This window comes from Saccostrea cucullata, unplaced genomic scaffold, assembly GCF_032062105.1.
Source record: "Saccostrea cucullata isolate Sc308-1 unplaced genomic scaffold, CSIRO_AGI_Scuc_v1 ctg2063, whole genome shotgun sequence".
NCBI lineage: Eukaryota > Metazoa > Mollusca > Bivalvia > Ostreida > Ostreidae > Saccostrea > Saccostrea cuccullata.
Genome location: NW_026936614.1, coordinates 6445 through 33921, shown reverse-complemented (window position 1 = coordinate 33921; position 27477 = coordinate 6445). Strand labels below are relative to the sequence as shown.

The window sequence follows — 27477 nt, the reverse complement described above, 5'->3', positions numbered from 1 at the left end:
TATTTAATTGATTGATATCTTGTCAGCTCATCTGAGCCGAAGGCTCAAGTGAGCCTTTCTGATCAAAATTTGTCCGTCGTCTGTCGTTGTCGTTAACTTTTCACATTTTCATCTTCTTCTCAAGAACCACAGGGCCAATTTGAACCCAACTTACCACAAAGTATCCTTGGGTGAAGGAGATTCAAGTTTGTTCAAATGAAGGGCCAAGCCCTTAGTAAAGGGGTGATAATTTTGAATTAATGAAAAATTAATTGCATCTCTTAAAAATCTTCTTCTCCAGAACCATTGGGCCAGAAAAGATGAAACTCATGTGGAAGCATCTTCAGGTAGTGTAGATTTAAGTTTGTTCAAATTAATACCCCCGGGGGTAGGGCGGGGCCACAATGGCTGATAAAAGTTTTATATAGGAATATATAGGAAAATCTTTAAAAATCTTCTTCTCCTGAACCACTTCACCAGGAAAGATGAAGCTAATGTTGAACCATTCACGGGTAATGCAGATTCAATTTTGTTCAAATCATGACCCCCGGGGGTAGGGCGGGGCCAAAATAGCTGATCAAAGTTTTACATAGGAATATATAGGACATTTTTTTTAATTTTTTTTTTCCAGAACCACTGGTCAAGGAAAGATGAAACTCATCTGGAAGCATCCTCAGGTTTGTGGAGATTCAAGTTTGTTTAAATCATGACCCCTGGGGGTAGGGCAGGGCCACAATGGCTGATCAAAGATTTATGTAGGAATATAGAAAAAAATCTCCAAAACCACTTTGCCAGGAAAGATGAAACTAACATTGAAGCATCCTCAGTTAGTGAAGATTCAAGTTTGTTCAAATCATGACCCCCCCCCCCCCCCCCGAGGATAGGGCGGGGCCACAATGGCTGAGCTGATCAACGTTTTACATAGGAATACCTAGGCCAATTTAAAAAAAAAAATTCTCAAGATCAGCAAGTTTGTTCATATCATGACCCCCGGGGTTAAGGTGGGGCCATGATGGGCAATCAAATCTTTACATGAAAATATGTATGGCGAAATTATATATGTATGCTTTATGGATATACTAGTAGTGACATTTTCAAGTAATAAAAGATACAATCCTCTCCCCCAACAAGCAAACTTTTCAATACTGAGCTGATTTGTGTTTCTTTATTAGCCCATGTGCTCAGGTTAGCGATGTGGCCCTTGGGCCTCTTGTTTAAAATATCATACAATAGTGTCAGTAACTGTCTTCTGGCAAACCTTTTTACAATGAATTCCTACAGTATCTCTTAGAATTGTCAACATGAATAACAAGAAAACTAACAACGGTATAAATAAAAGAGGTATCCCGAGAGAATGCAGGAATACGTTCGGAATGTCGTTCCAGTCCAGCATAGGATAAACCTTTTCCTGATTGAAACATTTCTGATTAATAAGGGTAAACAGAGAGTTAATTAAGCAGTAAGCAACGGGAATATAAAAATGTAAGAAACGAAAGGGTTTCCGAGTCAGAAGAACATTCAAAATGGCGAACACAGCGTTGATAAAATGTTTCAGAATGCTGCTGGCGTCGTTATCTGAAATAAAATAATTTTTTAATTAAATTTTAGGTAATTCATTTATCATGTACAATCACGTAATTTTATAATGTAACAGAGAGAGAGAGAGAGAGAGAGAGAGAGAGAGAGAGAGAGAGAGAGAGAGAGAGAGAGAGAGAGAGAGAGATTAAATTACCGCCATCATTCAACAACATGAAAAAAAATAAGCTAACTGCAATGGTGGTCGTTGTTGTTAAACAATATAGAATTCATACTAGTTTTAAGAACCACGGCGTGGAATCAGCTTCTGTAACAAACACAACAAAAAAGAAATAAATTAGTAAAATCTGAAAAAATGATATTTATATGACGGAGGGAAGGTGTTCAATAAGGTCAGGAACTACGGAATGCTAAATTAACATATATATTCAAACAGAAAAATATTTATACAATGTTCAAATCAATAATATCTCTCTTTAATCAGATAAACATGTACCCATCTTTTAAATACTAGTATATTGGAGATTAGGATTGATTCTTTTATACTTAGATAATGCGTTGAATATAGGTATAATTATTTCGAAGATAGGGTTAATATTGTTTTGAAGATATGTATACTTGATTTGAAGATAGATACAAATGTCATGAATCATGATAGCTTTACAATTTCTTTAAAGACAGGTGCAATTAAATTGTACCTATCTTCAATTCTTTTGTGGGTATGTTTCATTTGAAACTATTTTCAAATCGAGTGTACCTATCTTTAATTTAATTATACCTATCTTCAAAAGGGTTGAAGATAGGTAGAATTTAATTGTATAATCTTCAACTGAATTAAAGATACGTATAATTCTATCTAAGAAAGATGTAATTTATTTGCACCTATCTTTAATTCATTTAGAAATATCTCCAATTTAATTGTACATGTACCTATCTTTCATTCAATTGTACTTATCTTTAAATCCTTGAAGATAGGTTCAAATATTTGAAGATAGGTTCAAATATTTGAAGACAGGTACAATTATTTGAAGATAGGTACAATTATTTGAAGATAGGCACATGTACAATTATTTGAAGATAGGTACAATTATTTGAAGATAGGTACAATTGTTTGAAGATAGGTACAATTATTTGAAGATAGGTACAAGTATTTGAAGATAGGTACAATTATTTGAAGACAGGTACAATTATTTGAAGATAGGTACAATTATTTGAAGATAGGTACATGTACAATTATTTGAAGATAGGTACAATTATTTGAAGATAGGTACAATTGTTTGAAGATAGGTACAATTGTTTGAAGATAGGTACAATATTCGAAGATAGGTACAATTATTTGAAGATAGGTATATGTACAATTATTTGAAGATAGGTACAATTATTTGAAGATAGGTACAATTATTTGAAGATAGGTACAATTGTTTGAAGATAGGTACAATTATTTGAAGATAGGTTCAAATATTTGAATAAACATGTATGTTAATTTGGTGTTCCATAAGTTACAACGATAAAATATTGGATGTGAATATTTTTACTTTAAAGCTAGCTATAAAATTCACTTTTTATTTCCCCTTTTGCGTTATTTTTAGTTTTAAAATGCAGTTTAGAAAAAAATGTAGCTAATTCCAAATCACATAGCAAATACATTTATGAAATAATTAAATCCCAATTTAATTACAATCATCATTTTTTATCTGATTTCATCTATTATGGTGAACAACGCGCTAGCGCGTTAATGACAACGAGTTGTGGGTTAGCGCGAAGTCATCTTATGAACAACGCGCTAGCGCGTTGTCATTAACGCGTTATCATTTACGCGCTAGCGCGTTGATATTAAGCAGAGCTAGTTACTACGGACTCTGAAAAGATCAGAGTGCCGTGGAGAGGGAAGCATCCCTGCCCAACAAGCATACATACACGCGTTGACATTAAAGAGCTTGCATGTTGATAAAATACAACACGCAAGCGCGTTAATGTCAACGCGCTAGCGCGTTGTTCACAAGACGACTTCGCGCTAACACACAATTCGTTGTCATTAATGCGCTAGCTCATTGGTTTGCGTATTGTTTCTAACGCGCTAATACACTTTTACAATGGCAAAAACAATTCATTGTTGTTACTAATACCATGGCTTACCTCCATTGATAATATCCTTTCTGTATATAAACAAATGTACCACAGTTACCGATTCCACAATGGAATAAATAGTCAACACCATGTAACACCAGTTGGTCAGCTCAGAGAACCATTCTGACGGTAAATCCTCCGGATTGTAGTACGGCTGTAGAGCGAGGGTTGTGATATGCAGAAGACTCTATAGAACTGGTCAGACTATCAAGAGTTTAGGAGTCCCCCACTGAATTTTTTTTTTTTGCTTTTTACGCACAAAAATTGAAAGTCTATTTAATCAAAAATAAATATATTACTTCAAAGAAGGTTCAAGCTCATAGTCGTCGGAAGCAAATTGAAAGTGGGGGAGGGGGGGGGGCTAATTGAAAGTGGGGGGCTAAACCAAAAAAGGCAAACTCCAACTTTCAATACATAGAAATTGTCTAACTTTGCAAAAAAGTGGTGGGGGGCTAAGCCCCCACCCCACCCCATCCTTTAGCCCGCACCCCCACCCCCGGTTCCAACGCCTATGAAGCTAGTGGCATAGACAAAGTTTCAGCTCAAATTTCAAATTTATTTTTCCATTTTTACAAATATTTAACTACGGTCTTTAACTTATATTTCACTAGTGATCATCAACAATTTGAACTTCAATTGTCGATCTAGATACAAGACAGTTTTAGAACTCCAAACCTTTGTTATGTAATCAGGGTCCGTGTTATCTTTTGTTTACATAGATTAATATACTAATATATATATATGTTCGTGCAAAGCAGATAATTTCAATACAGAAGTTAATTCTGAATACAATTTCACAATTTCTAGAGATTTGCTGAATTTTATTTTGTTATAAATATTTTCTATATGTAAACAAAAACAAGGCACGATTCCTGTTTACATTTTGAAGAACTTTTAAAGTTCTGTATGTAAATACAAGGAATAACTGTCTGGGTTTTTGGTTTTATGATGATGATCAAACAATTTACTCGCATGATAATTTACGCATAAACACTGATTAAATCATGCGAGTAACGTGTACCGGTGTAACGTTGAATATTGACCCGAGTTGATAGTTGACCCGAGGTTCATTTTCCAACGTTGAATATTGAACTGGGGGTGTTTTTTCACCGTTGAAAATTGAGACCAAAAGACGTTGAATTTATACCCGGGGTCATTTTTCAACAGCTTGACAATTTTTTGTATCCCTGATGACCTCAACAAGTTGAAAATTGACCCTGTTGAATATTGACCTCGCCTCAGAGTTTGAACATTTTTTAGGTGGGAATTTGTTTTACAGGATTTATCAGTATCTCTATATTTTTTGATATTTCGGTTTCAATTTTTTTCTCTTGTCAAGAATAATAGAAATAAACCTAACACCCCGTGTATATATGTACATTTTGATCTGTGTACGATTTCAGTTATCTTCAGGCATGGCAACTTTTTTTGACAATACCTTCTCAAATCGACAGCATCCATAAATAACTACAAAACTATGAATAGGACAAAAACAAAATTCTGGAAATCTGGTGTCTTTAAATAAGGTTGGTGAAATCCCTGTAACTAATTTATCTGTCAGTATAGCCAGTCTCGGTTTAAAATTGATCGTTTTCGGAGCATAACCCTGAAAATGAGATTATTCTTATTCTAAAACATATCATTCTTATTCGATACAATGTGATTCCTATTCGATTAGTTGTTATTTCTATTCGATTATTTGTAATTTGTATTCGACAAATTGCTATTCCCATTGGAGGAAATGTTACAATATGATTCATATATCATAAAATATCATTTTTTTTCTCGAAAACACGCAGTTCCTATTCAATGTCATTCATTTTTGAAAACATGCGATTCCTTTTCGCTGATTTTGTCATCCCTATTCGATAATTTTATCATTCTTATTCGATAATTATTTGGTTTATATGCAATAAAGTTGTTGTTCGAAAATACACTAGCATCCAGCATTCTAGCATGCGATATTTTTCTTATTCTTTTTCAATAGTTGCATTCTGAGAAATATGGCAAAACTAGAACTGGTTGTAAACTCAATTAGGAATGTCATGTTTAACATTATTATCGAATACAAATCATTTTATCATCGAATAGAAATGACAAAATTATCGAATAGGAATTACAATTTTTCGAATAGAATAACAACTTGAAGGTAATGAATTCTCGAACAGAAATAACATTTTTTTTTGCACAAGACTAACAACAAATCGAAAAGGAATCATATTATACCGATCAGGTACATTATTTAGAAAAAGAAACTAAAATTTTTGATAACACAAAAGTATACTGTAATATTGCAACGCTTTATACGTTATACCATAAACAGGTAATAGTGGAGCATAACTTTACAAATAAGAAAAGTTCACTTTGGAAAAGATTAAGAAGAAATCATTTTTTTCTGATACAGTATATATCGGTAATTTCAGTTGGCCTTCATCTCCAACAGTCAGTAAAATTTCCAAACATGAAACAGTTGTGGCACATTCAGTGGTGACTTTAATTTAAAATTCACTCGGATACACAAGGTATATCGAGTCGACATAAGAACTAAAGTAACTACTGTTACTTGATCATACGTCATCGGTGTATCTAAATGTTGAGTTGAACCCCACAGCAAGTGTTGTTTTCTTGTCATGTAAAGTTTTTAAAAATATATCCTGATTCTGCTCCCTGTTCCCGACGCCTATGTATGGGTACGTTTTGGTTTTTACTACCAAAAAGTGATATTACCTGTATGAATTTATAAATATTGCCCGTTGATGAGATCGACCCATAGATATATCGACTTCACAGAAAAGCATATCGACCGAGCACGAACGAAAAAAAGGCTACATTTGTTATGTTATTTTGTACATAGATTAACAAAACAAAATTTGAAAATAATGGGATGAAGGCACCTGTTTTCTCTCTTTAAGACTTAGAAACTAGAGATCAACGTAAATTAAGCTGTTTAATATTAAAAATATGTTTCCTTTTATATATTGAGGGAGTAATTAAAGGATTTACTTATTCAGAATACTAATTTATTTATTTGATTATGTCTTGTATCAATTTTTGACAAACATATCCAATATGTTTTAATACATAAAGTACATAAAGATCATAATTCAAGCCTTCAAGGCATTGTTACGTCTCATCAATTTTTAAATATTAATACAAGTTGTAGTAAATATTTTTTTTCAGAAACATCAAGTCATACTCTGCATTATCTTTAATTGTTAAATCAGTGCTTTTTCCGTTTTACAGAAAATTATCTCCACTTAAAGAAACATCAAGTCGAAATGCATTTCAGATTCTATAAATAGCAACTCAAGTCTTTGTGCTGTTATATACTTAATCATGTGATCGAGTTTGAACCAATCAGAGAGCTTGGAATAAATGATTAAAATAATATTGGGTTATATCACTTATTCGAATATTTTTGGTATATACTGCCATTTTTAATAGGTGATATCACTTATTCGAAAAAAGTGATATCACCTATTCAATTGGTGATATCACCTATTTAAAATCTGAATAGGTGATATCACTTATTCGGATAGGTGATATCACCTATTCAATAAGGTAATATTACTTATGGCAGTAAATACCAAAACGGCACTTTATACCTATGAATTAAATCACAGATGTGAAAACCTAGTAAAAAAAATGTGTTTTTATGCTGTTGAATTTTGAACCGGTTTCATGATAAAAATTCCACGAAGCGGCTCAGTATTCAACGGATTAGGGTTTAAATTCAACACCTTTGGTCTCAGTATTCAACGTTGAAAAATGTCCCCGGGTCAATTTTCAAACAGGGTCAATATTCTACGTTAAAATGAGTGAAAAAGATGTTCGAAATATTGTATTGTTATGAAAATGACAACTCTTCATATTTTTTAATTGTTTGCTTTACATCATAAATATAACTACAAAGTCCAGAAATTCAAAATAAAATGATAAGCCATGAAAAGTAAACTGCTTCAATAAAATTTTAATTCATATTACTTATTAAATTCACTGATTGTACAAAGACAATCATACAGTTTTTGAAGTTAATCTTGCATTTTAATTTTTTTTTCAAGGCTGCAGTTATAGATCTTTTTTTATCAATCAGTCTACATACTTTCCTTCAGGTACAATATTTAAAAACAATTCTTTAAATAAGTAGTCTAAAGTGGATTTATGATATATTATACATGTAATTCCCAAATATTTTGTTTTCATTAACAACAGATTGAACAGAATTTGGAAAATAAATCATTATCACTAGAGCAGAAAGTATCAATAGCTGACACTGCGATTGCAAGTTTAATAATTTTATGCCATGGAGTAAATTCAATTTTTTTCTCTGTAAAAACCCTTTACAAATAATCAAGTATAATGAAACTTTATTTGAAGCTATAGATTTATTACATGAAAATATTTTTTACATGTAAGTATAATATGAAATACAGTGTACAAACTTGCTTTATTAATCATCAGCGGGTGAATATAAAGTCACATAAATATTGATACTATTTGTCCTAATTCTATTATAAAGTTCAGTATGTAAGTCAACAGAGTCAAACACAAATTAATATACATGTAGTTAAATAGTTAGATAATTTTTTTTACTGCGGGTAAGTGAACACTGTATGATTATCAATACGGTGAGGGAGAATAGGATTTTTCTGATCCCACCAAGCTGCTCCAATTATTCAGTACCATTTGTTTTCATCATTTTTGAACAATCTGCTTACCAAGCTTTTGATTAGAGAGAACTGGGATAAAGGATTTTTCTTTTTCCACCAGACTCCTTCAATTTGGAAAAAAAAATTTCCATTTGTCTTCTTCATTGTTGAACAATGTTCATTCCAAGCTCTATACCAATTTTACTCACTGCGTCTCTCAATATTTTATGATTTTGAGCAGAGGCAGAAGTGGCAGTCGGGACAGGCAATGGCGTACTGCTTTGAGCTGTCTGTTTCTTCTTTTTCCCTGGCATTTTTACTGGGGTAGATGGTGGCCTAAACGTAATAGGTTCCTCTTGAATAGTTGTAGATACAATGGTTCCAAAAGTTTTCATGTCTTGGTCCAATTCCGCTGGAAAAAAAGCTGCAGGTGTAATTTTGAACGAACTTGGAAGATTTTCGTAGGTATCAAGCGAGAACGGCGATTCTTTTCTGAACAGGACCACTGCTAAATCTTTAGCATCCAGCTCATCCTGACATTTTTTACGCAAGGTTTCTAGTTTTTTGATTTCTTTGGCAAACTCGCCATTTCTTGAAACAATATTCTTTTTTGTTTCTTTAGTACTTGCTTTCAAGTCTTCTGCTTTCTTTAGAATGGTTGATCGCACCTTGTCAGCGAAATCTTTAACTTCCTTCACCACGCTTTCTGAAGCTTGTTCCATCTTTTCTAGATCTTCGACCATTTGTTGCTTTGCTTCCTCCCTTTGTTGGATATGACTCTGGATGAGATCTAAATCACTTTCTATCATAGCTCTTTTCTTCCCGAAAAAATCGGTTATATCTCCAATTCTATGTCCAGTATGGGCAGCTGTCAGACACTGCGAACATATTGCTTGATTGCAATCCTGACAGCATAAATCCACTGTGTTAGTTTTATGTTTAGGACAAGCAGCTTTCTCCATTCCCATCATTAAAACGGAAGCAGCTTTCCGTTTCACACCTTTTTTCGTTGGTGTACTGGGTGCATTTGATGAAGTAGATGGCACATTATGAGATGTTGGAGCATTTGTTGAAGTAGATGGCACATTATGAGATGTTGGAGCATTTGATGAAGTCGATGAAGCATAATCACGTGTTGGGGCATTTGTTGCAGTCGATAAAAGATCAGCCGTAGTTGTACATGTGGTGGTGGGGGTACTATCAAGGTGATCTAATGGTGTTGACAGTTCCACCTTATTACAAAAATAAAAAAAGAAACAATAAAATTATACAAACATGTACATGTAATATATATTTGTCAGTCGAATATATTTTCAGTATTATCTTTTACACTAAAGGAAAAACTTATATGAAGAAATTTTTTGTTAAAGATACTGAAAACAAACACACCTTATTGAATGATGTACTCAAAGGTATCTTGAGGTTATACGTGATTTTTTTTTTTACATTTCCTTTTATTTTACATTTTCACGATAAAAAAATAAAGCAATTTAGTATATATATCTTAACTGGCAATACAAATTAATTAACGTTTGAAAATGATTTTAGCCTAGTAATAATAATAGTAATTTTCAATCGCAAATATCCGTTCATGAATTAACATACTTTGATTGAAGACGTCTCCATTTCATCTGAAAAAGTTAAGGGCACCAAATTATGATTTTTGAAGGCATTCCCTTTGCTGTGAAGTCCGGAACAATTTTCACATAAGTTCCCACATTGTTTGCAGTGCGAATGGAGAATACTTAAAACAGCACATACCCCACATTTAAGTCGAGGAGAGTATATAGAAGACATCACTTTCCTAATCATATAAAAAAGACAAAGGCAAATGTGAATTCAATGTTAATAAAGAAATCATGATTTAAGTTAACAATAATGAGTACTAGTTTTATGCAAATTAATGTTTCTGATAAATAAATATTTTTTCTGCAAATCAAAAAAATCTCTCTCTTTGGGTGACCTTTATATGGGACAACAGGTTCAATTAGCATGCTCACAAAACTGACTTACCCATTCCATTTTACTATATGTTTCATTGTTTAATCTCAGGTTTTAATGTATGTACATATACGGGCTATATTAATATAAATTTTTTTCTCCTAATGACCTTTACTAAAAATCATGACCTTGAGCCAAGGTTTCTACATCATATGAAAGAAAGTCCTTTTTTCCTAAGCTTCTAATATTTTTTTTCCTGGAGAGAAAAAGGACAGGAATACTATTTAACAAGTTTTCTTGAACCTGACTAGAAAAAAGCAGAAAAATTAATTAGTTCAGTATTTTAAAAGAGAAAATGTGAACAATTACAACATTGCTGTTCTTGAAAAGATATTTACAGATTCTCCTTATGTACAACCTTAAGTCCCGGAGGGCATGATTTAAACCACCTTATTACACTACCTAAGATTGCTTTTATATTAATATGACTAATCCTAGCTCTTATGTTCTTTACAAGAAGATTTCAAAAGATTTTCCCAGTGTATCCCTATGTAAGACTTTTATCCCCCTTTGTGATCCCGTCCTCCCTCCGGGGGTCATGATTTGAACAAACTTGAATTTACACTACCTAAGGATGCTTTCATAAATACATGTATCACGAATCATGGCTTTGCTATTCTTGAGATGAAGACCAACTTCAGGGGGTCATGATTTGAACAAACTTTTATTTACACTACCTGAGGATGCTTCGATATACATTGGCGTCGGAAGCAAATTGAAAGGGGGGGGGGCTAAGTGTAAAAAAAAAATTGTACCTCCAAAAAAACCTGACAAGCAAAAAAAAAAAAGGAAATGTCTATTTCCCGAACACGAAAATCCTATGGAAAGTTGGGGGGGGGGTAAACTTACGAAGATATGTTCAATGTCTATACTAAGAATAAATTTTTAAAAAAGTGGGGGCTAAGCCCCCCCCCCCCCCCCCAAGCCCCCCGGTTCCGACGCCTATGATATAAATATGACTAATCTCATCGTCTCAAGCCACGGTCCGGATTCCGCATATAGCTCTCTCCTACCCGTGGCTGCTTGATCACAAAAAGTGTCGTAATCTTGAATATTTACGCCTCCCCACTGTGACGTCATATTCAGTCAGTGGCAAGTTTTGTTTCCATTGCAATTGAAATCAACAACTGACGTCAACAGATTTCCTTTACTGCGATTGGATATTGAAAGGTCGCGATAAAGTTCATCTTCCGACTATGCTTTACTCGCATTGGTCAATGAGCTACGAAGAATTCTCTCCTAGTTCAACCACGGCCAGAATGGGAGAGGATCGTACATTTTGGCCGTGGTTTGCGACGATGGACTAATCCTAGCTGTGCTGTTTTTGAGAAGAAAATTTAAAAAGATTTTTTCCTATGTAAAACTTAATCTCTCAATGTGTCCCCATCCTACCCCGGGGGTCATGACTTGAATAACCCTGAATCTACACTACCTGCAAATTATTGCATATAAATATGACTAATCTAGGTTTTGCTATTTTTTGAAAGGATATTAAAGATTTTTCCCTATGTATTCATGTGTAAACCTAGGACCCCCATAGTGGCCCCACCTTACCCCAGGGGGCATGATTTGAAGAAATCTTAATGCACAATACCTGACAGTGATTCCACATCAGGTTTATGATTTCAAGCATAGTGGTTCCTGAGTAGAAAAGTTTTAATTGATACTAGTGTCAATATTTATTTCATAAAAGCTTAATTATCGCCCCTGTAAGAAGGCGTGGCCGAATAGCCCTTCATTTGAACAAACTGGAATTCCTTTTGCCAAAGATTACTTTTGGGAAGTTTTTTTTTTACCTCGGCCCAGTGGTTCTAAAGAAGAAAATGAAATTGTGAAATGTTAACAACAACCACAGACAACGAAGAAATTTCTATCATAAAAGCTCCCTTGAGCCTTCGGCTCATGTTAGCTTAAAAGGATAACCTTAGACAAACTGACACAATACAAGAAGCTAAGGGTTCTACATTAAAACACTGTATGTCACTGATGGGAAATTTAATTGCCAAATTTTTGAGAAGCAGTCAAACGAAAAATTAATGCGCGCAGTGTTGAAGATATGAAGCTCTTTTACTCTGTGCCATTGTAGTCTATTGTATTTACGGTTGGATTATTGATTTCTTCATTTTTGGGGGGATTTCGATAGAAAAAATCCCCATAAGATTCCTCAAATCCACGTCTTGTCGTATTAATTTGCAAAAACCCAAAAACTTTAAAGACATTTTTGTTCAAAATACTATATGCTGCGAAAAATAATATTAATATGGCTTTAATACACAGGTATTATAGCCATATCATAAATCCAGGGGGTGTCCGTTCGTAATTTGTCGGTTGATAAAGCTTCTTCTTACAAACATGTATCTTGAAAATCTTCATATAATACTCACGAGTGCTAGTGGACTGGACCCCCCCCCCCCAACCCCGACTCAAAGTTATTTTTTAATTTCACTGTAAAAGCTTAAAGCTTCTCTAGATATTGCTCGAAACAAAAGTGTATCAGACGGACAGAATTATAAGACGAACGGGCTTACCAAATATAATATCCCCAACGTTCGGGGGAGGGGTGGGGAGGGGTGGGGGTGGGGTCGGATCAAAAATGGAATTTTCGTGAATTGTGTTTTTGACATAATTTTAAGATATATGAGAGCAAGTTCCATATTAGGATTGCCATCATAGGACCTATGCCCCCCCCCTCCCCCAACCTCTGGAATAGATATAAATCCGGGTCCAAGGATATTTTTTTTTGGCTTTCTTTCATTTATAACATTTACAATTTACAACATACAAAATTGATTCCTGCAGTTAAAAAGTCAGGGGTGATTTAAAAATAAAAAGTGAATTCTATGTACTTTTTGGATTTTCATATGAAATACACTGTAAATATGTACTAGACGGTTACCTTAAAAAAGAAGAGAAATATGAATATTTTGGGACCTGGTATGTATATTATGGGAGGGGGTGGGGAAGTTGTTTGGTCTACAAGCACCTGTGATAAGCATATGTGTGCACATACTTTTGAAGGATGCCATGACAATTGACAACTAAGTGACAACTACATTTTCATATTATTCACACTTTTAAAAGTCCGTATATATTATTGTCGGTATTCTGGAATCAATCCTTTTTTGTTTTACAACAGGATGGTGAATATATATTTTCCCTTACAAATGAAGCAAGTTATAATTTCGGTTATAGTTTTTATATGTATATTGGACCTTCAGTCAAAATAACTCTGTGTGTGCATGGTCAAAAGTATAAAGTGTATCTTCTAATTTTATATTTTGACGAATAATGCATGGTTAACAAACAGTGACTTAGGGAAGCATAACTTTAAGACAAAGAAAAGAACTTTACTAAGAAAAATGCACCACCCTATATAAATGCGTATCTTCAGCCTTTTTCATAATCCACACATATAAACAGATATACATGTACACACGGTCGTATATAGGAACAGGGTTGAGGGGTTGGGCATAAGCCCACCCCCAACCCCATAATGAAGTCGATAAATAAACAATGTAATACCGGTATTATAGAAAACCTAGCTACTGTATACAGTGTACTTGTGCCCCTTCATTAAATAAGATTTCTCATTTTGGCTTCCCAAGGAATTGTTTGGTAGTGACTCTAAACTTTTGGTTGTGCCCCCCCACCCCGCCCCCTACTGAAATTGATTGCTTCGGGCCTGTCATATATATATATATATATATATAAAATAATAATAATAATAAAAGCAGCCCAAATGATTTAGTTAAGATCGCCATTTAAAACATCATCTAAGAAGATACTGTCTACCACGAATGCTCGTTTATTTCTTTGAAGTGATATTTTAATTAATTTAAAAAAGAATCTCTCTCTCTCTCTCTCTCTCTCTCTCTCTCTCTCTCTCTCTCTCTCTCTCTCTCTCTCTCTCTCTCGGATCAATACAAGACACTTTATAAAGCGCACAACCTATTTACTTGATTGCAAGAATTAATTTTTTTTCCTCAAGCTGTAAAAAGTTACCTTTCTTTATATGAACAAGGCGCACACTACGGATAGTTTGTATACGTTTAATCACTGACGCATGACAAACGTGTTTCCCAATCCGTCTAAAGTAATATGGTGTATTTTCTTCTATTTGTTCGCTTTTTTACAATGAAGCGCATTGAAGTGGTAAAATTTTCTGCTTGGATGGAACGTTTTGAGCTATCTTTAGACACGCCCATTTCTTTAGAAAGGAAAAATCGGTCAAATGTTTCCATCGAATACCTGTAAAACAGGTATTACATAAATATTAGCGAATCAATTTGACGGTCTACATAAACACCGTCGGAGTAAGCACTTGTTCGACTGATACATGCGCTATGCTAACTCCAATATACATGATAAAATCATAATTGTGTACAAATTCGTTTCAATGCGTGTTTCACATAAGCCGGTGTAAAGACGAATAATGACCCCCATCGAATAATGACCAGGGGTCATTTTTCGACAGCGAAAAATGACCCCCGGTCATTATTCGACGTAGAAAAATGACCCTTTTGCCCGTAGAAAAAGTGTCACTTCCCTAAAAATTTGCAGAACCCACGTGAAGAAAAATGACCCCCGTAGAAAAATGACCCCCTGTAGATTAAAGCTAAAATTTTAAGGGGGCAAAAAAAAATTAGATAAAGAAGCATATTGGCCAAAATGCTCACCTGAGCTTATTGGGAATAAACTGATGATATGTTGATCTCATAACATTATACAATTATAGCCATATTTTAAGGAAAATGCAATGATTCAGAATCTAAAGGAGTAAAAGATTTATCAAGCCTTAAGGGCTAGGTAAACATTGTTTTTTGATGGTGGAAGTCATCGAACTGAAAGAAAAAATCAGCAGTATTATATATTATTATATCCTCCGCTTGAAAAGCGGACACCCATTCTCAATATAAGGGCACAAATGCCTCTCTGATTTAAAAAATGAAGTTCAAGAAAACAATTTTTCTATCATTTACCTTTGAAAGAAAGTATCTGAAGATTTTGTTTCCAGATTTTTTTCCATCAAATTATAATACATTGAATAATGACAAGACGATAAAGTAGAGGGTGATTTTATTCAGAAATGTAGCTTGAAATGTACGTTACTCTTTCTTCAATGTCCAAAAAGATATGTAAAAAAAAATTTAGTCATTAAAATCACAATTGGAATATCTCATCTCAACACCAGCACATCCTACCAACTCTGTCAGCAACATATTTTCTCGGCATACGAACGTGCGTTTGATTTTTCCTTTCAAAAAACAAAGGTAACTTTTTGATGCAGATGTATAAAAACATTTTTTAAATATATGCTTTGAATTCTTCTCCCTGTTTTGTTTAGAGCGATCAGTTTGGAATCTTGTCATTTTCTATAGATACTGGAACCTAACATGTACATGTAGTAAAATTCTATTTTGTAGTTACTGTCTTTTTTAACATATATCCATGCCGATTTAGAAAACTACGTAAATGTAACGTACATTTCAAGATTTATTTCTGTTTGATAAAAAGCTTTAAATTCGTCTAAAAATTCATCGTTTTGTTTCAGTTTATTAAAAAACAAGAGGCCCAGGGACCACAGCGCTCACCTGAGCACATCGGGCTTGAATTTACCCCCCCCCCCCCCAGGCGTTCATCATTTGAACAAACTAGCATCTACACTACCTGAGGATGATTCCATATAAATAACACTAATCGTAGCTTTGAAGTACTTGAAAAGAAGATTTTAAAAGGTTTCCCTATATATCCCTATGTAAAACTTGGATGGGCCATTTTGGCCCCACCCTAGCCCCAGGGGTCATGATTTGAACAAACTTGAATCTACACTACCTGAGGATGATTCCACATAAATTTCATCTTTCCTGGCCCAGTGGTTCTTGAGAAGAAGATTTTTAAAGATTTTTCCTATATATTCCTATGTAAAACTTGGGTCGGCCATTTTGATCCATCCTTGCCCCCGGGGGTCATGATTTGAACAAACTTGAATCTACACTACCTGAGGATGATTTCACTTGAGTTTCATCTTTCCTGGCCCAGTGGTTCTGGAGAAGAAGATTTTTAAAGATTTTTCCTATATATTCCTATGTAAAACTTGGGTTGGCCATTTTGGCCCCACCCTTGTCCCGGGGGTCATGATTTGAACAAATTTGAATCTACACTACCTGAGGATAATTCCACATGAGTTTCACCTTTCCTGGCCCAGTGGTTCTTGAGAAGAAGATTTTTTAAAAATGCCATTAATTTTTCTCTAATTCATAATTATCTCCCCTTGGAAAAGGGCGTGGCCCTTCATTTGAACAAACTTGATTTCCCTTCACCCAAGGATACTTTGTGCCAAGTTTGGTTAAAATTGGCCAAGTGGTTCTTGAGAAGAAGATGAAAATGTGAAAAGTTAACGACGACGACAACGACGACGCCAACGACAACGACTACGACAGACAACGGACAAAGTTTGATCAGAAAAGCTCACTTGAGCCTTCGGCTCAGGTGAGCTAAAAAGATTCTCTATGTAAACACATTGTGTTATATGTCGCAATCACCACTATAAAGACACGATTGCCTCAGAATATGAGTAGGTAACGTACATTTCAAGCTTGTAATAATATGTAAATTAGTAATAAAAAAATATTGAAAAAAAGCAATTATTGACATAAAAATCATTTCAATGAAGCGTTTAAAGGCAGTAATATAAGAAATCATAATGTAACAAACGAGGTTATTTGTCATCAACTACATGAATGTCACGTCACTTCGGTAACGTTCATTTCACATATTATTGGGGAGTCCCCTCCACCTCAGTTCATTACCATTCTTTTGTGCTGTTTCGCTGAAATTGACACCGGTCGTAGCCTAGTTACTTCTACCTGTTTGCAAGGGTACAGACAAAAAAAAATAGAAGATTCAGACGTATTTTGCTATGATCTAACAAATGCTCGGCCATTGAAACTTAACATAAATCTATTCCGAATATAGCCATCGACAGTTAAATGTTAACAATTTTATTTAGTATGTTGCAACATCGTTTTTCAAAACACAAACATACGTGCTTTTCAGCAGATTTGGAAAAATATATTCCAAAATGCAATGATTCAAACAAAACTGAATATTGTGTGCCTTTCAGTATTTGAAATGTACGGAACTGTTTTGTGCTCTGGGTTTATTTGTTTTGTTTCTTTTTTTTTTTTGTTTCTTTTTTTTACCAATTATAAGCCTATGCATACCTTGTTTTAAATTATCAACAACAATTAAATTAATATTGACGAAAAGTCGCATATTAAAAGTAAACAAACTGCAAAAAGGTTGCCAAAGATGAATTTAAGACGCTTAAAAATAAATTTTCTAGCATGTGGTAACAGTCTAAAACATTTACGAGGATTGGGGGTGCATTTAGATTGTTTTATGTGGCCAGTTGTCAAATGGATTGTAACGATAATTTTGTTTCGCTCGTGTAAACGCAATTCATTGACTAAATTAAAAAAAATGTCAGTTAGAAATATCTAAAATGTACGTTACCATACGTAACGTACATTTCAAATATAAAAATCAATTCTCTTCCACAAGCGTACGTTAGACACGCAATATATTGATACTATTTGAACTTGCATCTCATAAGAAATGCATCATACAGGTTTCGTATTCAGAAATATATACCAGGTATCAAAATTATATTACATATAATTGACCTTAATATATTTTTTCCTCACGTTTCTTTTCATTAATTTTGGGATTTAGCCGACCTTCAACCTTTGAAACTTTCCTCTGTGTACACATTCGAGTGTGTGAAAGTATGAGAATACATGAAAATTCGTGCGAGATTCACGTAATTCGAATTTCATGGTAACGTACATTTCAGTCACGTACAGTTCAAATGATCACTTTTCATGTAGAAAATAATTCAAAATGCCTTTGCCAGTTTACAGGATACAAGGGGTTGCTTATTCAGAGTCGTCTCATATTTTCAACTTAATATATATTCTTAATGGAAGAATATAGGTAACGTACATTTCTTTCTTATCTCTACGATTGAAAATGTCTTTCATTCCGTACACATATTTATAAAAGTTGCTCAAATCGTTCAATTTCATGTTACATTATCTAAGTAGGAGTAATTAATCCTTTGAAATTTCAAATTTAGCCCATCAATAAATATAGGAGAACAAAACTATCAGGTGTATAATCTTTGTGTTTGCTTGTAATGTGGTTGAAATAGAATTAAGCGACAGGGACATTGCACAATAAAAATTATTTATTATCACAAAGAAAATGTATTTATTGTTATGAAAAGAAATATATATGATACAAGGTTTAACTTATCAGAAAATTTTTACTTGAGAAACAAAACTATATATTACACAGAGGGGATTCAGAATAATATTTGCCTCGGCGACAGTAACGTACATTTCAAATAGGCTACTATATTTGAATTTGGAACTCCTTAAATACCCTTTCAGATCGATAATTATATGAATTCTCATTCATTGTTATATGACTATTTATAATGTTGATTTAAAGATTACATCAGTGGTATTCTTTTTAAATGAAAATGAGGCGACATTATTTGAGCCCTTATATTGAGAATGGGTGGGGAGGGTATAAAGTGATCGGGATATCCCCCCGTCCGCCCGTCTGTTACGCTTTGGGGTACCCATCTCTTATCCGCAAAACCTCATATATAAAAGATGTGTTTGTGAAACAGCTATGCCCCTGTATGGCAACATAGCGAAGATTAAACTTTTCTTAAATGCAATTTAAATATATTGTTACCCAAAGTAGGGTCTTCCCACAAGAAATACAACTGCAAAATAGGAAAGCCCTAGCACCACTTGTTCAAAAGTAATGGCTAAGGATAAGTTTTTGTAAGGTAGGTCAAACTCAAAGGTCAAAGTTGATGATTTCTTAAGAAAATGTTTAATGTAACAAGGATTACATATGTGAAGTATGAATACCCTAGCCCTTACCGTTCAAAAGTTATGGCCAAGGTAAAAAAAAATCATAAGTAGGGAAAATTCCAAGGTCAAGGTCAAAAGGTCAAGGTTTTAAGTAACCAATGAAAGGTAATGCCAAAAAACTACATATTTGAAGTATGAGAGTACTAGTATCTACCGTTTAAAAGTTATGGCCAAAGTAAAAATTTGGCATTTTTGAGTAAAATGGGACAAACTCCAAGGTAAAGGTCAAAAGGTCAAATTAAGTAGTACCCAAAGTAAGGTCTTGTCACAAGGAATATACATATTAAATATGAAAGTCATAGCTCCAATAAATGAAAAGTTAATGGTAAAGGTTAAGGTTTTTGCGGACAAACAAACCGCCAGATAGACAGACGGACATACAGACGAACACGATAAAACTATATACCCCCGAATCTTCGATTACGGGGACATAAAAAAATGGTCTTCAATTAACTTTTCATATTAATATACATTATAAAGAAGACGTTACAACAATGAAAATGTTTGTTCTGATTCTCATATTAAATTCTCTGAAAAATATACTCAGAACTGAGTAAAAGGGTGGAGTAAAACAAGAATTAAAGTAGAACCTATGTCGGAAAAGTCTTTGTCACAAGATTTTCAAACTTTTCAAAATGATAAATTAGTACTTGCTTAAAATCAATCAGTTAAGATATCATGATATGTTTCCTTGTTTTTTAATCTAGAACAGGCTGTGAAACTTGGTATGGTATTTACATACTGCGACTTCACATTTTCAAATTTTTTTAGGGGTATTTGTCATAAAGGGAATATGAAAAATCACAAAAATACTTCTTCAAACATCGTCGTTTATAAACTTTTTTAACTGAATAATATTGGTCCGTGTAACACTTAACAATTCAAATTTCTAAAACAATTTAGAGTTTTAGAATGTTAATATATTAGTTCAAATATCTAACTTTCAAAAACTCAAACTGATTTGGTATATTGAATTTTAAGATTTTAGTTAAAAAATCTAAAATTTCAAATTTCCAAATAGGTTTTAGAATTTTGATATTTTAGATTTTTACCTTAAATTTTCAAAATTCAAATTACCAAAAACGATTAATGGAATTTAAACGTTTGAGTTTGTAGGCTACTGTTTGTTCAGAAAGTTTACACTTAACAATCTAAAGTTCGGTAATATTTTTCGTCTTACGATTATTGAAATTAGCTTCAAACTTCTAAAATCCAACTTTGAAACGTTTAAGATTTTTAGAAATTAGGAATTTTGGTTCAACTGTTCAAATTTCTAATAACTTAACACTTTGAGATTTTAGAATTTTACTTTAAATATCCAAAATATGAAATTCTATACCTGGTTTAAATTTTGGATATTTAAAGTAAATTGAAACTTTTATATTTTTTAACTAAAATATTACATTTCAATATACTAAATCAGTTTGAGTTTTTGAAATTTAGAAATCTAAACTAATGTATTAACATTTTAAAACTCAGAGTCATCTTAGAAATTTGAATTGTTTAGTGCTACACGGACCAATATTAAACAATATTTTATCAAGAATAATTTCTTTTTTATTAAATTAACATAAAAGATAAGTCCACCATTAAAAAAAATAGTCAAATGAACTCTATTATTTTTAGTCAATTATGCACCCTATATTTGTAAATATTTTTTAGAAGTCTTTGTCAAAATGTTTTCAATCTTCAATATGATGAAGAACATAGCCAAATGATTACAAAAAATGATTAAAATATATACCTTTCCCCTCTAACTAATGAAAGATAGGCTATTTACCGATACTCATATTCTTGACCTTTTTGCACTTACACGGGATTTAATAATTAAATGACTGTTTGGGGTTACTTTCAGATTAAATATTTATCAGAAATTGTACTTTTACTTTAAAAAGATCATATTTAATAGAAAAATTGTAATCAAACACCAAGAATATGAATAGGTAACAAATAATTGTTAAAAGGAATGCACATCATTTCATTACAGATATCACAAAAATCTACACACAATCTACAACACATACATGTTTGACTAATTAGACAGATTTCATGAAGATATTACACTATTTAGTAGGCAACTGAAGATTTCTTAGGATTTTTGCATTCCTTCAAAATAGTTACATACCATTCAAATTATTACGAAAGTTGTATGTACATTGTAATTTCATAACACAGTCTTGGGTTTGTCAACTTCAGGTCTAGATCTAGTAAATAAAAGGTGCCTACATATTTTCTCTTATTCCAGAAATATATTGCCATTACGCATTATAAACCAAAAAATATATGAACTGAATTAAGATTATGTTGGCATAATTGAATTCTGTGAACTTCAAAATGCAGTATTTTCAACTATTTTTATTGAAGCTGTCAAGTACGGGAAAAGGTGGCATTGAATTAATTATGACGTCTTAATGGGTTAGCACAGGTTTAACACATTTACCAGTTATGATGTCATACAAAGTAGTTTCTACGTTAAAAGAAATGTAATGAATACTGTGTGCTAAATCAAAAGTTTATGTCTACATGTATAGTTTTTGCATTAGAATGACTGTGTATTTTACACTAGCCTATAGCTTTACAGAGCATATTTTTAGGTCTTATACTTACCCCACCCCCTTTCTTGTTTAGGAGGAAGTCGATACTGAACAAAAGCAAAAAAAAAAAAAAAAAACCACCCTACCTTTATTTTTCTATAAGCAGGAATTAAAAATAAGCTAAAAATAATCTACGATTCTACTAATTTTTAACTGTTACTTTGCCACAATACTTTTAAGTATACCTCCACCAACATTTAAAGTATGCTTTAATCATGGCGAAGTAAATTATGATATGATAGTACTTGTGTGAAGGCTTAACTTCATTTCAATATTTTATCTAGAGTCTCTTTCAGAATTATTGAAAGGTATATAGTTTTATTTATATTTTTGCTTTCATTTATTATTATTTTTGTTTTTGTTTTGATTTAACGTAATGTTCTTTTTTTTTTTTTTGGGGGGGGGGGGATAAAAATTTCCTCCTCTTTCATTATAAAATAGGATTTGCCAAACTTAAACAAACTAAAAGTTGAAATGACGGAAAATTTAATTTTTCCTATTAAAGAGTATTTAAACCTGATTTTTGCATGGTTTGATTTCTAAAAACAAGTGGAATATCATTCTTTAAGCAACACAAACACACTTTTAGCATTGAAAAACTACGTGAATCTCTTAATTATTTCATACGACTTTTTGTATTTTTCTGGTTACAGAAAATGTAAAAATTAGTTTCGCTGTAAAAAAGATATCAAAGAGTGCATATTTTGTATCACTTTAAAGGGGGTCATTTTTCAATTGGGGTCATTATTTTATAGGACTACCATATATAATGACCCCCTAGGACCCTTTTTCTACAAAAAATGATTTTTTTCTACGGGTGGGGGTCATTTTTTGTCGTTGAAAAATGACCCCCCGGTCATTATTCGATGGGGGTCATTATTCGTCTTTACACCGGAAATCTATACATAGCTCTTTCTTTTTAAAAATCTTCATTTCAGTGTAATACATGTTGCTTGTCGCGGAAAGTGTAGTGTCCTAAAACATTACGACGAATATTTCTTTCTCATTTCTAAAAAAATACCGTATATACTCGCCTATAAGTCGGTCCGCCTATAAGTCGGTTGTATTTTTTAAGTTAATTTGAAGGGATTTGCCATTGACCCGTTTATACACCCCTACTAATATTATTTGATTTAAATTCAAGACACGTGGTTTAGATTTACCTATTCAAAGGTTATAGGGTAGATCCGGTTTTATAAATAAAAATTGGCAGTAAACAGGAAATTGCTATAGTCTGTTTCTTCTAAAACATGTATTGTGAAAAATGTGTGTTTGCACACCTTTCTGAAAGACTTTCAAGATTTTCAACAGAAATGGATGGCTTAAGGGGGGGGGGGGTGGTGGTAAATAACAATTACTGCATCTTATACTTAACTGCAAAAATTACAGCTCACTAGCGACCGAGATGCCTGTAAAAAATGTATAATATCATTTACACTGACAAACCTTTGTTTGCCTTATATGGCTATTGCTATTAATGCGCACAGAGGATCTTACCACGAGCAACGCCAAATACATGTTTACATGTTACTTCGAACACGTGGTTCAGGTCAATCTATGATCATATCATTGGAGTGCAAAGTAAAAAAAAAATTTCCTATGAAACATTAGAAACTATTAATAATATCACTGGTGTTTTTAATTTGTTAATAACTGTAGAGAAAAATATGCTTAATAAAACGTATACGTAGTTCGTGTCAAGTTCAGAACACCAGCAATTCAAGGATAAGGAAAACGAGCAGCTTCTCCTATGCGTTTAAATGGACAAATTTTTTTTTACATAACTATACATGTATACTCGTGATCACGTGTGTTGGCAAGGGAATCCACCTGGCAATTGTATTCACCGATAGTACAATAAAGGAATTTATCAAGCGTAAAATTCCTGTAGTATTCGTATAGTGACCCATAATGTAATTCTCATTCATCTGATTTGTCAGTTAAAGTCACATTGGTGCCCCATTTGCTAATCTGACGCCAAAAATATAGTCCCGGTTCCCATGCAAAATATTTGTCTAAAAAGAAATTCTAATTCATAACAGCAGAAAATTGCATCATAAAAAAAACTTTAAAATAATTTAAACTTGAATGAATTCAAGAAAGATCGATTGAAGTACATTTCTACAGAATGATATTATGGGGTGGTGAAAACTAAAACACAACATAACTTTTCTGTTTACTATGTCTCCACTTGCTAGTCACTTCCTTGCCACATTTCCGTGAATAATTTACTCTATCTCGCTGAAGTCTCGCTAGCTCTCGCCAGAGCCAATGTCAGAGCTACTCTGAACTCATCGGGTTTTATAATATGCAGAACACCGACAAATAAAAGGTTCCAAACACATTAGTAGGGGTGTTATAAGTCGGTATAACTTTTTGCAAGAATCATTTGACATTTTAGATGAATGAACTTATGTTTTTAGCTGTTTTTAATGATATTTTTCGAAATAACGCCGATATTTAATTTTAAATAATTAAAGAATTGATAAATGCACAAAATAAAACCATTATAGTAAGTGAATACTTGTACTACATGATTTGTATAATCTTTGAATGCATAAACGATTATCCATTTATAGGCCTTGTTATCTTCAGCAACTGTCTGAAACATATATGGAATGCTACATTTCACACTTACAGAAAAATACCAATATCTTTAGGACTCGCCTATAAGTCGGACATACAGTTTTGGACTAAAATTTAACTCCCAAAATACCGACTTATAGGCGAGTATATACGGTAGGCGTGTCGTTATGTTATAATTGACGTTCAAAACATGACTCAGAACGTTTCGTCCAATTGGAAAATTTTAAACTTCAATGCGCTTCATTGTAAAACATTGTAAGTGATTACAAAAGATTTGACATGAGCAATTTTCAAATACAAAGTGGTTAAACCACTATCCGTTTTATTTTACACATATACCGTACTTATTTCTTTCGATTTTAAACTTTATATGGGTACAATCACTGGTCCCTAGAAAACTATCGAGATACGGGAAGTTGGGGAGAGTTACGTTCGTTCGAAAGATGTCGGTGTTTCTCTAATATGTGCTTTGCCTTTAAAGTTCATCTCAATTTTTTGTTATTGGGCCATCTGTAAACATCCTGTTACATGTAGCGCCCATGAACAAATGCGAAATTAGACTACACCATTCACTGTTTCACTTTGTAAATAATTACGTGTTTAACAGAATATTTATGGAATAAAAGTGCAAATTAAATAAGGTTTTTTCCACTGTACAATGAAGCGCATAGAAGTGGTAAAATTTTCCATTTGGATGACACGTCCTGAGTCATGTTTTGAACGTCAATTATAACAAAGTGACACGCTCATTTCTTCAGAAACGAGAAAGAAATATTCGTCGTAATGTTTTAGGACATTACACTTTCCGCACAAACTACATGAGTTACACTGAAATTAAGATTTTTAAATAAGAAAGAGACACATAGAGAGTTTCCGCTTATATGTAAAACACGCATTGAAACGCTTTTGTACATAATTATGATTTTATCGTGTTTATTGGAGTTAGCAGAGCACATGTATCAGTCGAACACGTGCTTACTCGGTGTTTATGTAGAACTTCAAGTTGATTGGTTATTCTATTTATGATATACCTGTTCTACAGGTATTCAATTGAATCATTTGATCGATTTTTCCTTTCTACAGAAATGGGTGTGTCTAAAGATAACTCAAAACGTTCCATCTAAACAGAAAATTTTACCACTTCAATGCGCTTCATTGTAATAGAAAATAAGTTTCTAACATTTAAAATAGAAACCAATGAATCAGTCTAAAAACCCAAAAAAATTGTTTTAGCATTGGCAAAATACTGAGTAATTGGTTTGGCGTTGTAGTTAACCTATTTCAACCGTAAGATCTTTGCATTTAGTAACTTAATTCAAAGATCAAAGGAACTTGATGCAAAGATTGGGAAAAAGTGAACTGATTATAAATACTCTCTCCATGCAAGGTTTTTATAATTGTCTGCTTAGTGTCTACAGCTGGTCTGGACAAGAAAACAAAATGTGACCTATGTAAGATTGTACATAGCAATGTATTACAAACAGAAATCCTAAATGTTACGTTTTTTTTTTCATTTGATTATCAGTGAATTTATTTACATATTACGTGCTTTATAAAATATAAATTAACCCAACAAAATAGGCACAAACATTCTTCTCGTGTACATAAATTGTAAACAAAAGTCTGCGTTTTTTTTTTGACGCCATCTTCAAAAAGGTGGGTTCAAATATATATGTGCAAACAAATCAACTTAAAAAATGTGGATAGTGGTTACGATTATTGCATGATAAACAGAAAACAAAGAATACCTTTTAGTCTATCCTTATCCATGTGCGTTTGTATAAAATATTGTAAATAGGCACAGGGTATATTGGTCCTTGCTAAGTAATTGTACAATCACGCCTACTTGAATTTTATATTTTTTTAGCACTCTCTAAACGGGGAAGTACAACGTAATTTATGTCACCGTGTAATTCATGGACTGGCGGCTTGTTTTTAAAATGAGTGAAAAAAGATGTTCGAACTATATGGTATTGTAATGAAAATGATTATCTTTCATATTTTTTAATGAAATGTTTCTTTGCTTTACATCATTAATATAACTACAAAGTCCAGAAATTTATTTATTTTGGGTATTATGGCATTTAAAATTTGTAAGTTACTGCAATTTATGTAATTATTCTCAGCAGGCTAAACTTGATAAATAGTGAATAGACAGATAAGTTCCTGAAAAGATAACCTCAGCTCTTTAAAAATGTTAAGAAATAATGTTGAACATAATTAATCAGCAGAAATAGTTCGAATTACGAATTTCATTGTATGTATAGAGTAATCAGTCCGGAGACCTTGGTTCAGAGTTTATCTGAAATAGATATGTTTTCAATTTCATTGTCGCCTATTCTCTATCTTCGATGTAAAATTAAAAAAAAGATGTCTAACACAATATTTAAAATACGTCAGACATTAATTACAACTACAAAGGCCCGTATCAAAAATGTCTTTACAAAAAGGTCACCAGACGTTTTTATTTAGGGAGCACAAGCACATACATGTGCTAGCATTGCTTTCTATATTCTATATACACGTGTATCGACAAAGTATTGGGGTGCCCTGTGGCAACGCACTTTAAAATAATTACGCACTTTGAAAAATTTTTCATATTGACCCCTTTTTTCTTAAGATAAATTCAATGCTTTAAGTCGTTCACTTTTAGCCCGCCCCCCCCCCCCCCTTTATATCTACCTACCGGTATTACATACAAGAATTTTTAAACAGAAACAAAATAATGATATTAAACAATTATCTTTCCATATTTTCTAAAATACCAATTTCCTTTTTATAACATTTATCAAAACCTAAAATATTTAAATATTCAATATCTCATGTCCTAAGGTGACCTCATCATAGTTATCCAACCAGGATCAATAATTTATCATACCGATTATTTGTAAGAATATTTATCAAGCTTTACATTTTTTTCAAAGAGCGTTAATATGGTCGATATTAACACACTTTGAAAAAAAATTATTTTTTCAAAGTGCGTTTAGCTTGGTCCCAAATTTAACGCACTTTGAAAAAAATTTTCAAAGTGCGTAATTTTTCAAAGTGCGTTGT

At 32.9% G+C, this 27477-nt stretch overlaps 1 protein-coding gene across 1 annotated transcript; it reads right to left on the bottom strand.

Moving 5' to 3' along the window:
* Window positions 1-7515: 7515 nt before the first annotated feature.
* Window positions 7516-26186, bottom strand: LOC134245927 (uncharacterized). Its single transcript, XM_062728161.1, has 3 exons — window positions 26172-26186; window positions 9897-10095; window positions 7516-9523 (listed from the first exon to the last, which is right to left on the bottom strand). The coding sequence occupies exons 2-3, from the start codon at window positions 10086-10088 to the stop codon at window positions 8453-8455; spliced, it is 1263 nt and encodes a 420-aa protein (XP_062584145.1). The 5' UTR covers window positions 10089-10095; window positions 26172-26186; the 3' UTR covers window positions 7516-8452.
* Window positions 26187-27477: the final 1291 nt, after the last annotated feature.

Excerpts from the sequence above, each read along its gene's own strand:
- LOC134245927 (XM_062728161.1), bottom strand. The coding sequence starts at position 10,088 with ATGTCTTCTATATACTCTCCTCGACTTAAATGTGGGGTATGTGCTGTT. Across the intron at positions 9,524-9,896 it reads TGGAGACGTCTTCAATCAAA|GTGGAACTGTCAACACCATT; the intron begins GTATGTTAATTC and ends TTTTGTAATAAG.